At 40.1% G+C, this 17,599-nt stretch overlaps 2 protein-coding genes across 21 annotated transcripts in view; one reads left to right on the top strand and one right to left on the bottom strand.

Moving 5' to 3' along the window:
* The window catches only part of MBTD1 (mbt domain containing 1), a 28,578-nt gene extending 20,712 nt beyond the window's left edge, over window positions 1-7,866 (bottom strand). For 2 of the 20 annotated variants that reach the window (XM_071764312.1, XM_071764314.1), the window contains exons 1-3: window positions 7,599-7,866; window positions 5,894-5,941; window positions 536-737 (exon numbers count right to left, since the gene is read on the bottom strand). In XM_071764312.1, the coding sequence (XP_071620413.1) occupies window positions 536-737; window positions 5,894-5,941; window positions 7,599-7,619 (271 nt within the window). In that variant the 5' untranslated portion in view covers window positions 7,620-7,866. The other 18 variants (XM_071764313.1, XM_071764315.1, XM_071764319.1 and 15 more) reach the window with 16 other exon arrangements.
* Window positions 7,867-8,293: 427 nt separating this feature from the next.
* On the top strand, window positions 8,294-15,877 carry UTP18 (UTP18 small subunit processome component). The gene is made up of 14 exons (XM_071764334.1): window positions 8,294-8,685; window positions 8,845-8,972; window positions 9,069-9,164; window positions 9,773-9,852; window positions 10,085-10,170; window positions 10,732-10,857; window positions 11,556-11,730; window positions 12,082-12,182; window positions 12,979-13,069; window positions 13,381-13,504; window positions 13,676-13,850; window positions 14,326-14,468; window positions 15,022-15,077; window positions 15,726-15,877. The coding sequence occupies exons 1-13, from the start codon at window positions 8,335-8,337 to the stop codon at window positions 15,044-15,046; spliced, it is 1,701 nt and encodes a 566-aa protein (XP_071620435.1). The 5' UTR covers window positions 8,294-8,334; the 3' UTR covers window positions 15,047-15,077; window positions 15,726-15,877.
* The last annotated feature ends 1,722 nt before the right edge of the window (window positions 15,878-17,599 follow it).

The following is a 17,599-nucleotide window of genomic DNA, read 5'->3' as shown; positions in this document are numbered from 1 at the left end:
TAATGATTTGGGCTAAAATATTTTTCCCCAATGATAAAACCAACCTTCTTATTTTATTTAATTTTTCCAGTAAACTCTAGCTCACAGGGAATGAACAGGTATACACTGGCAGACTTTGTACAGTACCAGAAATGAAATTTCCCTAGGATAGGAATAAATTTATTTTAGTATCTTGTATATTTAACACAAATGGTAGAGACAATCTATGCCTAAGTTCACAGAGAAAACACTGACATCTTTCTCAAAGAATAAACCCACTGTGTATCAGAACATACACACACATGCACATATACACACAGCACAAACTTGACAGTATGGCAGAGTCCCCCATATGATTTCTTTCCTAACAGAAAGATTCAAAATCTTACTTCAGTCTAGCAAAACCCAAACAATTCCTGCTTGAATAAGCAACCTCCAAGCCTCCAGCTGTTCTGGTCCATTTTCAATCAGGACCAACACTGGGGACTGGACCCTCACAGCAGAGACTGAAAAACATAAACATCAACCTCTTGCTACTGCTGCACCACACACTTACCCATGCCAGATTTGCCATCTGGATAAGTATAGACCTGTCCATTGTTCTTTATAATTGGGAGACTGGAGGGCAAAGGAGCAACCTCCTCTTCACTCTCTTCTGAACTGGAGCTGCTGCTCGTGTCCTCACTGCAGCTGTCATAACCGTCAAACATCCCGAATGAATCTCGTCTTTTCCTTTCTGCTCGGGAAGAATGTTCTGTCTAAAAATTAAAACAAAATAACCAACAAGACAAACCCCAAAGAACAGCAGAGCATCCTCAATGCAAATATTTCCAAGTCAAGCCTCAAAAGTTTTAAAGGTCAGCCTTCAAAAGTAGATCTATTAACAAGGTGCTCTACAGAGCAGAGGAAGGAGCCACCTATTACCAATTAAACTGTGTTAGTAGAGTCAAAACGAGGCAATTTTTGGTATTGTGATGTACAGGATGAAAAAAAAAAAATCTATCTTGTGGTCCACTGAGAATACACAGTAGCATCCACATCCTTCTTTTTCTTCGTATCTTCAGAGTTCATTAATCCTGATGTGCCAAACAATGCCAGTCACACAGACCCTGTATGCAAATGAGCACATTCCAGATGGCTGCAGCCAATTTCACTAAAATTCATTCATTTGGGAAATCTGGGCAGAGAAAAGAGAGTTCAACCAAGAGGACACTTCCTCCACAGGAGCAAAAATAAGAGTGGATCTCTGCTCCTATTGGCTTGTGGGGTTATGGATAAATCACTCAGCTTCCCTGTGATTCAGTTTCTCACGTGTGACCCAGGAATACCTCTGCCTCACTGGGACGTTCTGGGGATTATTAATACATTAACAATTTTGAAGAGCTCAGTTTCTATGGCAATAGGGTCTGTATAAATTCTAAAAGATAGAAAGGTGACTAATTTGCTACTGTCATATGCAAAAACTTGTTACATAATATTTTTTTCTAAAATGGAAAATTCTGAGATCCAATAAAAATATGCAGTTTTGAAGAACATGTAACAGATAATTTCTAGAAAATACATTGGATGTATAAACAACAGATTAACAGATGTCTTTTTTTCTGATAAAGATCCAACATATGCATTTTAATACAGTAACAATTTTCAATTTATTAGTATCTAACTCATCTCTACTGAAATAAGGCTCCTGTTACCTGAACTGCCCCCATTAGCTAGAAAAAATTTCAAAAATGTTGAAGTATTTCCATTATCCTTAACACCATCTACTAAGTTTCACAGGAAATAACAGATAAAGAGAAGACAAAAAAAATTCTAAAATAGAAGCACACATTAGGAGAATGAAGTACAGCCAAGAAAACAGAAAAAAAAAAAAAAAGCCTTTGCCTCTACTTCCTTTTCCAAGAGCTGATTTTATTTAAACATCATGGTGCACAGAAAAGCAATAATATGCCATTGGACTTCTCCTCCTTAAATTGTATTTGGATTCATAGCTTCAAGATTTCATCAGAGTAATTCCCCAATTCCCTTTCCTAGACAGTATATGCCTGAACATCTTTATTGTTGGATCTCATCCGAGCCTTTTTTCTGTGATGCTATCCCTTTATTACAATATTCTCTATTCTCCTTTCTAAATCTGACTAAATCCTATTATAGAAGGATTTTCCTTAAAGGGAAAACTGATTTTCACACTGACCCAATCCTAGCACCCTATAAAAAACCCAAAACAACAAATAAAAACACACAGCCCAACCCAAACAAAAACTAGCAAGCACAAAAGCTTATGCAATAAGGTACACAAATTTAAAATGGTTAAAGTAGGTCTGAAAGAAGACAACAACAAAAGCCAGTTATGTTAATTATGCACACATCCCACAGCCACCAATTCAGAACTATATTGAAACCAATCAAAGCTTAGGATAAGGCATAACTTGACAACTCCTTAAAGAAACTGACATCTGCCTGGAGTAGCTACAGCCTGAGGTAGGGTGATGGTCACAATCTCTGCAGGAAAAACTGAGCAATGGCAGAACAAAACCTAGTCCTGACCTGCACTGGTAACAGGTCTTACCTGGACACTATTCCTGATGCTGTGAGCCAACAAGATGCAAGATCAGTGATTTGTTTGTGTGTGCACGTGTGATAAAGCAGAAGTTGAGCACAACGTTGCCATGGATACAGTGTTCTGTGAACAGTGCCAGTGATTTGCAGATCAGAACATGAAGACTAAAGGCATCTTCCTCAAGATTTCATCAACTCTTTCAATGTCTCACAATATTTAACTTCCCTTACCCAGAGCCTCCACCCAGAAATAAAATGCAATACCATATTAACCATTTCACAGCAGTAGTTCCACAACACCACAAATCCTTCTAGTATGACAGAGAGATTTTAGTGGTGTTTCAGAGCCCCTGGGCAGGATCTCCTTCCTCATTCACTCATCCTCTGTCAGTCAGCTGATCTGATTTCACCAAGAGATTAGGGCCACATCCCACATAAAGAAGGACTTCAACCTTTTAGTGGAGGCTGCAGTCCAAAGTAGTCTCTGGACATCAATTTTGCATTCCAGACTGGAGAACTCTGGACCCACATGGCAGTTCTGCTCTGCCCAGCACTTTGTTGGCAGAGGTTTGAGATGCTATAGCAGCTCAGAGGGAGGAGAAATGCAGCCTTTTCCCAGGGAAGGTGAAGGAAGAAATAGGAGGTTGGAGGCAAGATGAAAGGCCAGTAGCACAGAAGGGAAGATGGGCTGCTCTAGGCAAGCTGAAGCATAGTGCAAGATTACAACTGCAGATATCACAATAACATAGATGGCTCTTTTTTTTTTTTTCCCCCCCTTTTCTTTTTTTTTTCTTTTGCATTGCATACATTTAGAACCTCAATATTACTGCCAAGCCCTCTTTGCCAAAACATCCACAGATCAAAAAGAAAACATTTTTACTTTCTATATGAAAAGCTGCTATATTTTTATCCAACTTTTTCATGAAGATGAGCACATTTGCCAGATATTTATGCACAATGCTCTTAATGTTCATTTATTGTTATTCTCTGGACTGTAATTCTGGGGAAATCACTCAGAATATGTTTTGTGAGACTTGGAAAAGGTACAGTTTTGCAACAAAAGAGAATACAAAGCACTTTGCGTGCAGAAGTGGAAGTTGGGGAAGATGATTTGCAAATACCCATGCTGGAATTCTGCTAGGGTAGATAAAACATTTCTATTTTGATTATAAACACCACTAAGGTTCTTCTTAACCCATGCTGAAACAAAGTATTTGTAGAAACAAATGAACAATGTGGAATTTCTGATAAGCCTTCCTGCAGAACTTAAAGGTCCTCCTGTTTTGTAAACTCCAACTCTGAGAGTCTGCTAGTACATTAAGCAGAAGCAATGCACAAAAAAAGCAGGACAAACTTTCAGGAATTCTGGCTAAGGCTTATTTTTCTAATGAGATTACTGGTTCCTCAACAGGGAAGATCTCTAGACAGAGCAAGATAGAGCAGGACTGGTAAATAAGGCTGTTATGACTATTTGCTTGGGGGGTTTCTTGCATATTTTTCTTTATTGAAGGGGATGGGTGGAGAAAGGAACTCTAAAGAACTGCTTTCTTATTCTGCCCAACTTCCCATTTTCCTGTTCTTCCTCTCCTCCCTGTGAATACTTGGCAACAATGTAATTTTAAGAAATACTCTTCCCTAACTATTACACAAGGCAAATGGTATGATAAAAGAATATAGTTAAGGAAACCGGTTTTCCTAAAAGCAGGAAGGCAATTCCAAACAAGTATGAAAAATAACCAGTTTCTCACTCCCTTAGCATTATAGTACTATATAAATACCCTTGAATTTGGTCAGATCATTAGAGAACACATTCTCTGAACGTAATAACTACTCTTTGTTCACCAAGGCTGAACAATGCATGGTCAAAACATGAAATAAGATATTTTTTGTTAAATAAGACATCAAATACTTAGGAAATTGCTTTGGTTTGTTGATGAAGACCAGGCTCAAGCCTTGGCAAAATTTACCAGAAAGTGTTTTCAAGGTGACAATTTGCTACAGAAAATGCCCCATTACTAAGTAACAAAACCCCTTGCCTCCAACTAAGAACACCCTGGTCAAAAAAAGGATGATTCAACACAATAATAGAAAGGTTTTAAAGCCTTTCAAACTGCTTGTTGTTACTATTGAAATAATCTGGAGCTTGAATTCAGAAAGGCAGCAATTTAGAGCTCTGAGTATAACAGCTGTAGCTTAACAAAGGCCTCAGCACCTATACAGAAAAGCATCACTTTGTATTTACAGATCCAGCCCCCAGAAACACAAGTATGGACAGATGGTATTTGAGGCCAAGGTCAACAATGAGGTCACCACAACCTTCAAGCCAGGGCTCTGTGATAAGACACATTTACTTTAATCAAATATCCTTAACAGATCATGCATTTCCCATTGTGTACTTCCAAGTTGGTATTAAACTCGATGCACAGCTTTTTTTTTAATTTTTTTTCCAGAAGTTCATTAAATGCTTTATGCTACAAGCTTAGTTTTAGCTCTGGATGTGAGCATTAAGAAAGCAAGATGATGGAACTAATTTATTACAACTCTTATGAATGCAATCTAGCCAAAATAATTCACCAGCTTGCCCCCTGTGAACTGAAATCTAATTGTGCCTCATAGCCTGGCAACAAGAGAAAATTCAAACATGGTACCAATTTAAAGAAAACATACTTTCAGCTTTCATTAAAAGCAAACAAACAAAAAAACCCCAAAACTAAACATCTCGGGATTCCTGGAAATCAGAACCAACCAAACTTACTTTGTTTATATAAGCAACTCACCTCTATCTGGAAATGTGCCTTCCACTCTTATTATAAGTAAAATCTCTGCTGGAAAATTACAGAAATGTGTTTTCCTGTCTCTTCATTTGCTATGTATGACAGCATTTTGTCTGAAGCCAGTTTCTGCTGTTTGCCAATGGTTTTGTCCATAGCCTCTTCCCCAGGGGGTTTCACACAAGAGGGGAGACTCTTTCATAAAAAAATATATCAAATTAGCAGGCAATTTTGGAGGGGTTGTGTGATGATTAATATGTGAAATATCTGAGTTTTGAGAAAACTGAAAATTTGTTATAAACTCTGTTATGTTTCCACAAAGCCCTCACAGGAATAACTGGAAGAGGCAAATATTTCACTTTAAATGTGTTGTTACCATTAAAAAAAATCAACTTAAACGTCTGAAAAACCCGAACAAAAACCAAAACCCAAATTAAAAAAAAACAACCCAAACAACAAAAAAACAAAATGAAAAAAAAACCCCAACACCAACCCAAATCCAAAGTCTTCAACACCTGAATTCATTCCATGTGCTCAGAGCCCCTTTCAGCAAAATATCACACATGCCCAGGGTACCAACTTACCTGGAAAGTGAAGGTATGCTGTAGCAGTTTGCAGATGATATCAAAAGCCTTGCAAAATTAAATCAAATTTTAGAAGGTAAGAGAAATGAAAGCCAATGAGGGGGAACTTCAGTACATGTTTTCATTATTGCCACAATGGTCTAGCTTTTTAGGAAGCCACAATGAAGAGAACTCTTCATTTCAGTCTGCAATCCTTTTGCACATGCACAAGCCTACAAACTCTCAGGAACAACACTTGAACTGTTCTTGTGGCATGAAGAATAACTTCCACCTAAGAGAGAATACACTCTGCTGTGTTTTCTGATTCCACACTTCCTCAAAATGAACCCTAGGCAGAAGCAACGAGTACTAAGCTACCAAGTTTTATTAATTTTTTTTTTTTTAAAAGAAAAAAGTATTTTAATGTTCCAGATTAGACTCTCTCTGAGCCTTTTAATTCCATTCCTTACAAGGAGTGTTGTGAATACAACAAACAAATAAATAAATGCAGGTCCCTAAACCTGCAAAATAATATTAATTTAAAATAAATGAGACTGCCCTGCAGCTTTCAGTTTTAACAGGTTTTAGATGTGAAATATCACAAGGTCTACCACCCACATTTTAAATCTTCATTTTAGAATGAATGACTTTTTCACGCGCAGTGTGAGTTTCCACCATAATCAGCATATGCTTTGCAGTAAGATTTTTTTTTTTTTTTTGTTTTAAATTCACACTGGACAGAAACTGCTACACTTTAAAACATTTCCAGCTACAGCCTGAAAGTGAAACTGGTTTCACGGGTTTACTGCAACTCACATTAAGAACAAAGTAGAGACAGAAACAGTCATAAAGATTATATGGAGGGGGGAACTGGATGCAAAGAATCCCGAACTTTTGAAGTGCTAATATTAAAGAATATCCTACAGCACTTAAAATAACCACGGCTGGAAAACTAAACCTTAAAGGCTTAAGTACAAGAGGAAGTGTCTGAAAAACCAGCACTTCAGCGAACCACTAAGAGAAGCGTAACCCAGTCCAGCTGCACCGCTGAGAACGAGACAATCTGGAACTTTTAACTCCCGATCCTGGCTGCCGGCAGGGAAGAGGAGGAAAGGAAGAAGAAGGAAAAAAAAAAACAAACAAAAAAACCCAACAAAACCCAAGAAACAACCAAACAAAACCCCCCAGCACAATCCCCCTGCGGAAGCCGGGGGGGAGCGGAGGGCTCCGGGGATCACAACAAAGGGGGAGCGGCCGCTGCCGCCTCCACGTGCCCGCAGCTCCCGGGCTGACAGGGGGGGCAGCGCTGCCCGCACCCCCGGGAGGCCCCTCCGCCTCGGGCTGCCCCCAGCTCCGCGGGACGCCTCGGCTCCACGGGGCTGCCCGCAATAAACTTTCCGTACCCCGCAGAAAGCCGGCCCGCAGCCAGCCCCGCTCCGCACCCCACGGCGGGGGCGGCACGGCGGAGCCCCCCGCCCCGGGCTGCCTCCCCCCGGCCCCCTCAGAGCCCTCACAAAAGACCGGAGAGTGCCGGGACCGCTCCCGTCCCACACGAGAGACCCCAGCGCGGGCACCGAGGGGGTGGCTCAACCCCCAGCCCCCCAACCCCCTGCGGGCGCCCCGCCGCTCCCCTCAGGCCCCCGGGGGTCCCGCTCAGTCCCCTCAGCGCGGCAGCCCCCGCAGCCGCTGCCGTCTCCCCCCCCCCCCCCGGGGCTGTGGTACTCACCAGGTCCTTTGTGTTTTCCATCAGGCCCTCATGGGCAGGAGACGCCCGCTGCCTCTGCCCCCTCCCCTCGGCTCAGCCCCCTCCGCCTGCCGCCTCCCCCTGCGAGGGGCCGGGCCCGGCGGGGCAGGAGGCGGCCTGGAAAGTTCAGCCTCTCCCTCAGCCAGAGAAAGGAGCCCAACTCCCTGCGCCGGAACATCAACAACATTAGCATAGCGCCACTGCGCAGGCGCGGCGCCCGGCCCACCGCGCGCCCTCATTGGGCTCCCAGCTGTTTGGGGCTTCCTCGCTCGCCGTACCCCCCCCTTGGGAGAAACCATTCGGAAAAGAGGGGGCGGTTTGGGCAGGAGGGGAAGACTCTGGGGGATGAAAGTCGCCGATACAAGAGGTTTTTTTTCTTTCCCTGGCGCGGGGCGGCCTCGGTGCCGCCGCTGAAAGGCGATCGTTGTCAGGCGGGCAGGGGAACGCCCCTCACCCCCCCCCGGGCGTGCGATGGAGCGGCCCGGTCGTGAGCAGCGTCACGTGGCGCGCGGGGTGGAGGGGAGGGAGGAGGGAGGGGGAGGAAAGCAAAGAAAGGAGATCACGTGACAGCGGCTTGAGGCCGGGGAAAGGCGGGGTCACGTGGGCTGAGGAAGGGCCTATGGCGAGCGGGGGGCGTGGCGAGCGAGGGTATATAAAGCATCACGTGGCTCAGTAACACGCGTTCCGGTTCCGGCGGGCGAAGGGGGCGGACGCAGGGATGCGGCCTGAGGGGGTCCAGAAGGGTAAGGGCAGCGGCGTGAAGAACAGGGGGAGCACCAAGAAGAACAAGAGCAGCGGCACGAAGGGTAAGGGCAGCGGCATGAAGAAACCGAAGAAAGTTAAGAAAAGGGCGAAGCGGCTGCAGCCGCTCTCGGAAGCGTCGGCGGCGTCGGCAGCGGAGCGGGCGGCAGCACGGCAGGCAGCGGAGGAAGCGTCCCGCCGCGCCCGGCACTTGAAGGCGCTGAGCCACAGGACGGGAGAGGAACGGGAGCTGGAGGAGCTGCTGTTCGGTGACAGCCTCAACGTGGAGGAGGAGGAGCTGCTGCAGAGCCTGGCATCACCCCCCCGGGTAGGGCTCTGCCTCTCCTGAGGCCCCGGGAGGCGGCGAGCGGCCCCCGCAGGGGCTGCAGCTTCGGTTCCTTCCCCTCCTCCTGCCCTCTCGCCCTTTCTGTCTTTTCCCGGTACTATTTCCCCACCGGGTTACAGTGGGCTGTGTGGTTGTTTTCAGCTGAATGCTGCAGAGGGGAAAAGTTTCCGGAAAGGCTCCCGAGGTTCAGAAGTAGAAAATGAAGCGAAAGGGAAATTGCCGTCGAAAAAGCCAGCGTGGGTGGATGAAGATGATGAAGCTGAGGAGAAGTAAGGGGAAATTTGTAGGTTGGAGTTACGTGTGGCACTGAAGAGTGAATATTTCAGTTTGGATAATCTTCTCTTTCTCTGCTTTTTCCCCTCCAGTGTTGATATGACCCATCGGTACAGGAAAGATTACATGAAAAGTGATGCTGAGAAGATACTTACTAAGAAAAAGCTAAAAAGGCGGCTTGAAGAACAGTGAGTTTCATTTATCTCTTTCATGGCTAACTTTAAGAGTCATCTATTTTTATGTTAAAAGCTACTTCTTTGCCCACTGCATTCTTGTGACCTGCTTGAACTGATGCTTCTTATAATATTTGCAGCTTTATTTTAAAAGTAAAAATAAAAATAAGACTAAGAGTTGTAAATAAGACATGTATGAGCATTTTCTAGACTGTTAAGTTTGATAATTGTCTTCGAAGAGGTACACAAAGTAATTTTTCATACTTCAGATATCTTTCATTATGATATCTGGATTTGTAAGTAGGATGATAAAAGACATTTACTTAGTGCAGTATTTAGGAATGAGTTGAAATGTGAATATAGTTGGGTAGCAAAGCAGAACTTCAGATTTGAGTTCTCTTGGTACTGATCTGATTTCCTCCAAAGAACAGTGCTTTATGTTTCATATAAGTTTTGCTTTTATTTCATGTTCAGAAAGTAAGCAAGTGTGGAAAACTGAGTGAAATTCTTTAAAACTTGCATGCTGCTCTAAGTGCAAGTAACCTTGTCAAACTGTAACTTTGTCTTGTAAGTAATGAAATAGTTTTCTCAACAAAGATTTATTTGCCTCCTCACCCTTTCAGGTTTCAGCAAGCTATGGGAGGAGTTCCTGCCTGGGCTGATTTAGAAAACACGAAGAAATCAAAAAAGACTGGAAGTGATAGTAAATAAATCTATTATTATTCTAATAAGCATTTCTGTGTTCCTGTTTAGCTTTCTAGGAAATAATTATTTTTGTTATCTGAGCATCACTAGTGTGATAATATTGTGATATGTCAGCTTGCTTTCTTCCTTGTTTCACTGTTCTTTGATCTTAATTTGATTCTGTAAGGAAATTGTAGGTTTTGTTGTATGTTTAAGGAATTAACCTTTTCAATGTGCTTTGTCATAATTAGGTGACACTGATGAAGATGATGATCTGCTGTGCAAGACTGGCAATTACATAACAAGCTCAGAGTCCCTGCCAAGAGGTATTTTGAAGGTAAAGGCAAACCTTCTGTTTTGCACACTTTGAAAACTGTTCCTCTTTGGGTAAAAAAATGAGTGATCTGTGAATTTCTTTCTTGTTTTTGTAACTGGGAGTTCTAGAATAAACACTTGGTCATAGTGACATTATATGTGCATGAATGAATAAATAGAGAGATGTATTGTTAGGAGAATTGTGTCCTCTAAAGTAGGATCTTGCAGGGGTTTTAAGGATGGAATTCTTGCAAAACTTTGAGGTTACTGAACCAATCTTAGAAAAAACAAGAGCCTTACATGAGTGTTTCTTACACTCTTCTATATCTGTTTCAGCTGAATCAGAATGCAAGGGTTTTTACACAGATTGTTCATTTTGAAATTAGTTGATAAAGCTACTTACTGGGTATGTCTGCACTGCTGCATTCCAGACACTTACCAAAGGTTCTGCTGTCTAAAAGTTCATCATAAGGTTTGAGATGATTCTTGTAGAATGAAGAGCACCTGAATTGTCTGTTCATCAGGGTAAGCAAAAAATGTGTAAGTTGTATTTTTTTTTTTAACTGCTCTATCTTTGGTTTAGATGACAACCTGCTTGCCTGCTAATCAGGAACGTTTTGTTGATGGAAGATTGTCAACTGTGCAGTTCCATCCCTCTGCTCAAGTAGTGATGACTGCTGGACAGGATAGATCTGTGTCCCTCTTTCAGGTGAAGGCTGTAAATGACCACTAATACAGAATCTGAAGTGTATCTGAGATCCTGGAATGGGAGACTTTTCTCCCTGTGATGAGATGCTCAGGGGGTTGTAATGTTTGCTTACAATGGGATTTCCTTGGCTGAAAGCATCTGGTTTGGAAGAAATTTCCATCTCTGACTTTGTATTAATCTCCTTAGAGAACCCAGGAAAATTCAGTTGTATCAAGAGTTTTTTAGTTGAAGTTTTGTTTTAAACAACATTTGGTTTTAAGATTTACACTGGTGATTTATAGTGCCCTCCTTTACTGAAAACTAAAGATCATGGTGAACTTTCACCATGGCCCAGTATCAGTGCAATGAACAAAGACAAGTTGAATTTGACAGCCCTACAGGGCTGTAGGAAAGAACAATTAAAAGTAAATCTTTCTATTTAGAAGAGCACAATAGAAGTGATTATTTGCACAAAGCATGGATAGGAAGGAGATAGGAAAGGGAAAGAGTTGTGAAGTGTATGCAGGAATATATAGGGTATATAGGGGGTGAGGGTCCAAGAGGTTATAGATAAGACAGGAAGGGATAAATGCTTCAAACTTGTGTACCTCTTCCTGTGTAGGTCTCTTGTACTGGCTAGGTGATAGGAATTTTTAATGTAAAAGTATTTGGTATGTTAATTAGTATGATAATGTGTTTTTTGGTTTTTGTTTGTTTAGGTTGATGGCATAAAGAATCCAAAAATACAGAGCATCTATTTAGAGAGTTTTCCAGTTTATAAGGCTTGTTTCAGTGTTAATGGAGAGGAAGTTATAGCCACTGGTACTCACCATAGAATGTTCTTTGTGTATGACATGATGAGTGGAAGTATAACACCTATAGAGAAAGTAAGAGGTATGTTTTATCATTTTGTAAGTGGGCATATTTGAAGATGTCCCAGATAGAAGTGGTATGTGGATTTGCTTTAAAAGGAAATGTTATGAATTGTTGGAATTCTCTTTTTAACTTGCCTTTTTAAACTTATGTTCAGGGATCTTTACTTGAGTACCTTTTGCTTTAATTTGTCTGGGATGCTAAAAATTAATTTTGTCTCACCTAGACAAGGTTGAGTTGTAGCTCTATTGTGAAGTGTATTAGAGAAATTAAAAACTGGAGAGGGATCAGGTCTCACAGCCATCATACCTCTGAATGTTGAAGAAAAGTAATGAATTACATGTATTTGAACTTCTGAATCTCTTTTTAAAGGTTTGGAGGAAAGATTTCTCAGAAGTTTTGAACTCTCTCCAGATGGATCATTTATGCTTCTAACTGGAACTTCAGGTTACCTTCACTTGTTATCAATGAAGGTATTTTCTCTTCATGGTTCATCTAGCTTCAGTATTTTGATTCCTTTTTCTTTTTTGAATCTGCTTGCTTATATTTAACATGAGAATCAGCTTTCAGTTGAAACAAAAGTGATGCATACTGCATCAGCCTTCAAAAATGAGCTGCTGAATTGACTAACTTTGTAGCTTGAGAAAACTGGGCTGTCTGAATTTTTTTTTTGCTTTGTTGTCTTGGGGACTGGTGGAGATGAAACCAGTTTCATGGGGTCACAGGAAAAAAGTTGTATGTCAGTGGGGCATTTTGGCTGATAGCATGAACATGGTGCTGGCAAAAGGAACAGCATCAGTGTGGAAAGAGGCATCTGAAGGAGGAAGAAATATAGGGCTGCTTTTTTGGGACTGGCACTAGTGCCTGCTGGTATTCTGTGTTCATGAATCATGCCATCTCCTGTGATTCATAATGCATACAGAATTTTGTCAGTTCAATTTGAAAATGCCACATGGTGGCAGCTACATTTATTTTAAGCTTTTACTAGGAAAAATACTTTATTTTTGAAAGTTCTGTTCTGTTACATAATGAGGATCCTCCAGCAAGGGACCAAACAAGTGTTTGAGCAAGCTGTAGGTGATCAATAATAAATTGATAATGAACTCAGGAGCATCAGTTGTGCTCTTGTTTGTAGGCACTGAAAATGTTGCTGTTTGTTTAATGTCAGTGTAGCTAACTTAAGATTTTTGTGGGACAGGAGTGTGGAAACAACTTTCCTACAGTTTTTTGGCAAAGTCAATGTCACCATTATTGTTCTTCATCCTATAGACAAAGGAACTGATCAGCACTATGAAGGTAAATGGAAGATGCACTGCATCTGCTTTCACTCCAGACAGCAGTAAAATATATAGCTATTCAAGTAAGTATTCTAACAACATTAATTATAATTCCATTTAAATTGCATAAGTTTGTGTAAGTCATTTCTTTTACAAAGATAATTAAAAGACCTTATGTCAATATATGGCCTAGAAACACACCCAGGTGATCAGCCATAAAGAATGGAGACAACTGTTTTTAAGCCTTTAGTTTTTTTTTTTAAATACCCAGTGTTTGATAACTATTAGTTTGTAAAAGAGCTAATAATTGTCACCTAGTGAAATTTATTTGTTCTATTTTGTTAAATGTGCTTTGTGTATATGGTTTCTCTAATCTACTTTATTCTGCAACCAGAGGAAGGTGAAGTTTTCATTTGGGATGTGAGAAGCAGAAAGTGCCTACACAAATTTGAAGATGAAGGTTCTTTGGAAGGGAAGTGTATGGCTCTTTCAAAAAACAATCAGTATGTGGCATGTGGGTAAGTGACTTGGACTTGACAAAAGCTTCCTAATCTCATTTTAAAGCTCTTCAGTAAATTTATTGGTGGCTGGTGAGAGTGTAGGAACATGGAATAAGTATGGTTTTAATAAGATTAGAGGTGCAAACACATCAGCTCTTCTTACTATTGTCTTTTTTTGTTTGTTTTTAGTTCCAGTTCTGGTGTTGTGAATTTATATACCACTGATACCTGTCTCAAAGAAAATAAGCCCAAGCCAGTTAAAGCCATAATGAACCTGGTTACAGCTGCTACATGTGTGACCTTCAATCCCACCACAGAAATTTTGGCAGTGGCTTCCCGTGAAGTTGATGAAGCTGTGAAATTGGTAAGTTCAGCTTCTTTAGTACAAGCTGGTCAATAATGTTCCTTGTGACATAATAAAATTGATACTGAGCAGATGAATGCTGTAAAATTTGCAAGACCTTTATAAGTAGACAGAACTCAGTAACAAATGTGTGTTTTCACCAGCTGTTAGGTACTATGGTTTTACTTTGTGATGTTTTTCCTAGTTGGTTCAAAATTTTGCCAGTCGTGTCAGAATTCTGGCTAACTGTGGAACTATGGTATTAATTTGAGGGCTTGGAAGTCTATTTTTACTGCTTAGATATAATTACATAAAAATAAATGAGATGCAATAATTGGTTTCATAGTGTGTTCCCTGCACCTTTTCTCTGTTAGAGCTCTATATAGAGAGCGTAGGAAAACAACTGAATATTTGAACTTAACATTGACCTTCAATTTTAAATGTGTACTTTAAATTTTAGTGGCCTTTACCTAATGTTTAACCTATTTCTCAATAGGTACACATTCCTTCATATACTGTATTCTCAAACTTCCCAGTCTTCAGAAGAAAACAAATTTATCTTGCACAGTCTATGGACTTTTCTCCGAGAAGTGGATTTTTCTCTGTAGGAAATAACAAGGGCAAAGCTTTGTTATTTAGGTATGTACTAAATTAGGTTCATTAATCCCAGAGAACATGTTTATATTCTGTTTATATTCTCTAAGGTTGGGCAGATGATTGGTAAATGGAAGTGTTTGACTTTGTGATCCTAATTTCAGGTGATGATGCAATTTAATGTGGTGCTGGCTTTCATTTCTGGAGAATGAGCATTATTTATTTTCTTGCATATAAAATACATAGCCACAGACAACCCTGTCAAAACTGCCATGGTCCTCTTCTGAAATAACTGGGATGTAAAAAGCCAGATGCTGGTTGCTACTATACCCCCATTAAAAAAAATAGTTCAGAGGAATAAAAGATGATCTGTGCATCCTGGTTACCATCTGTGTCTGCCATGGGTTGTTTCTCCTTGTAAAAGCATCTGTAGAACTGGAATTGCATTTTATAATGGCATTTTGGATGATTGCTGTCTTTATGTCTGGGCTTCAGGTTAGCTAAAAGTACTGGGTGGTACCACTGGGTAGTTACTGTTTCTTTGTCACTCTTAGTGGATTACTGAAAAGTTTTAAAACTCTCAACTTTTTTTCTTCAGGTTGAAACATTATTCAGATTTTTAAAAAGATACAGGAAGAAGTGGACCCTTAACAGGTAAAAGCAGCAGTAGAGCTGTTGACAACATTGACTTTGGGAACCTTATTTAGTTACTTTTTTGCTACTTCCAGCTCTTTGTAGATGGCAACAGTTCTTAATGTGTAATCTGAAACTGTTCTGTGGGCCACTCCTAATAGGCTCTGCAGGATGGGCAAGAGTCAGATGTACTTGTACATATGTTTTTCTAACAATACTCTTAAAGGGAGCTGGTAATTCAACTAAACTTCTGCTTAGGCCTGTTGTCAGCAGTTTTAAAATTCTGAATATATTTAAGTCAAGCTCATAGGCAGCATTAAACCAGCTGCAGAGTGGCAGATCCTTGGCTTGATCCTGTTGGGAAGTGATGTGAGCCCACACAAGTCTTAATTTCAAATCCAGATTACATAAACTGCTGAAGTTAGAAGCATAGCTTGTGTGCAGATATGAGTTTATTGTATACTTCAACCTCTTCTTGGGAATTGAAAAGCTGTATAGCCTTTATATTAATGTAGTAATTCTGTTTGACCCATAAATGTGTTAATATTTGGAATTAAACTTGCTCCAACTGGGAGCAGGGTTGTCTTTTGCATGTTAAACATGTGAATTTTTGTGATGCTAAATGTTTGGAAGATACTAACAAAATTCTCTGTACTGATCTTTCCCCAGGTGTTGTAACCTGCAGATACAAGTACACTGACAAAGTCAAACAAGTTTTTTAATTTTATATGGAAATTAAAAAATAGTAATATAACACTTGTGTTTTTGAATGTGTTTCTTTAATAAATGTACCTGGTAAGTTTCCAGGCAAGTTGTTTCAACTTTTTCCAGTGTTTTGTGTAAGCAAATGACTAAGTAGATCCTAATGGCTGGCATTCAAGAAATCCTTACATGTCTTTAATATGAGCATATGAAAATCCCAGTGCTGCTTTAGTGCTGTTGGTTCTTGAAAAAGCTAATTATAGAAGCCTGGCAGGAATTTCAAATATATGAGCCTATTGTTAATAAATTTTTGCCAGTGATCCATTCTAAGATGAGAACTTGATTTCACACATCAGGGCAAAAAGCATAATGTCTTTTGGAGGTGTTAAATCAACCTTATTGCCATGCTAAACCTAAACATGGCAGCATGGAAGAATGAAGTTAAATCATAAGCACACTTTATTTGGAAGCTTTTTACAAATAAACCTGGCTAAAAAACCTACCTAAAACCTGTCTGTGGGTGAGATTTTGTTGTAATTCAGACATCTGGATGCTGAAACAGTTTGGTGTCACTAGGGGGCAGCACTTGGTCACTTATTTGGGGACTTGACTGCTTCATGTTACTGAGCAGTTTTTGTGACAACACTGAGCTTTTGATTAAAAAATTCGCCTTTTTAAAATCATCTCTCTTTCACCATCAGGGAGGTTTAAGTACTTCATTCACAGAACTATGAAGTAATTTTAAAGAAAATACTTTTTAAAAGCTATGTTTTTCAATACAGTGTTTTACCATATCTCACTTAAGTGCCTGTGAAAGATTTTAGCATTTAATTTGCTTGTTGTTGCACAATATTTGCTTTTGCACTTTAGCCTTAAAAAAAAATAATTGCAGACCCAGTGATTAAAAGCCATATAACAAGCCATTAATAGATACACAGTTGGAACTTGAGAATTAATGGGTTCTTGGAGTTGGTAAGTTAGCATTGTTAGTGTAAACACAACAGTTTATTATTTTTCCTGATCCTGCTGACTTCTGATTGCAAGAGGTCCAGATTGGATGGAGCAAGCAACTGTCAAGTGGAAGGTGTGCTGGATACTCCTCTATAATTGCAAATGATTTAAAGTAGTTGAAGGAAGGAGACATTAAAGATTCATTTTTGCAAGCTCTGTCATGCAAGCTGTAAATACCAAGCTCTGCACTGAGTTAGGGGGAGCACTGCAGGACAAGATGGTTTTAAGCTTTGTACTCAATCCCTGCTCTTGCATTTTTGTCTTCTGGAAAACAACTGAGTGTTCCATCCAATGTAAAATAGAGAAGACTTTTGAGAATAAAGGAAACTTCAAGGTGCTTTTTGCGTTTCTTGATGGGTTTTGGGCAATATAACACCTCTATGCACTGAACAGGTCTTCAAGGTTGGATGACACTGCAAAAAGTTGAAACTGTTACAAGTGTGACCAGAGATATTTATTTGCAATGTGATGAGTCACTTAGGTATAGACAGAGTTTCTTTATGAAAAACTCAGGTCTTTTTAAATCTGCAATCTTTTAAGAGTACTTAAGCCTTTGACCTATTTAAAACCTCTGTTTAATTCCTTTTTCCCTAACATGGCTTTTTTTTTTTTTTTTTTTTTTTTTTTCCTGGTATTGCTAAACTGAAGTTCTTTTAATGAATTATTTCTCTGCGTTTCTTCTCCTTCCATTCTCCTTGGCAAAATAAATTTTATTGATGTAGACCATGAAATATTTATTATCACAGCCTTTCCCCTTCGGGCTGTGATCCTGTCAGATTTTGCAAGCTAAAGAGAATTAGCCTGGGTGGTGTTTAGAAAGAAAAACCTCA

Source organism: Heliangelus exortis, chromosome 20 (genome assembly GCF_036169615.1).
Source record: "Heliangelus exortis chromosome 20, bHelExo1.hap1, whole genome shotgun sequence".
In the NCBI taxonomy this organism is placed as follows: Eukaryota; Metazoa; Chordata; class Aves; order Apodiformes; family Trochilidae; genus Heliangelus; species Heliangelus exortis.
The sequence above is the reverse complement of the archived record's forward strand: the minus strand, read 5'-3'. Positions and strand labels throughout refer to the sequence as shown.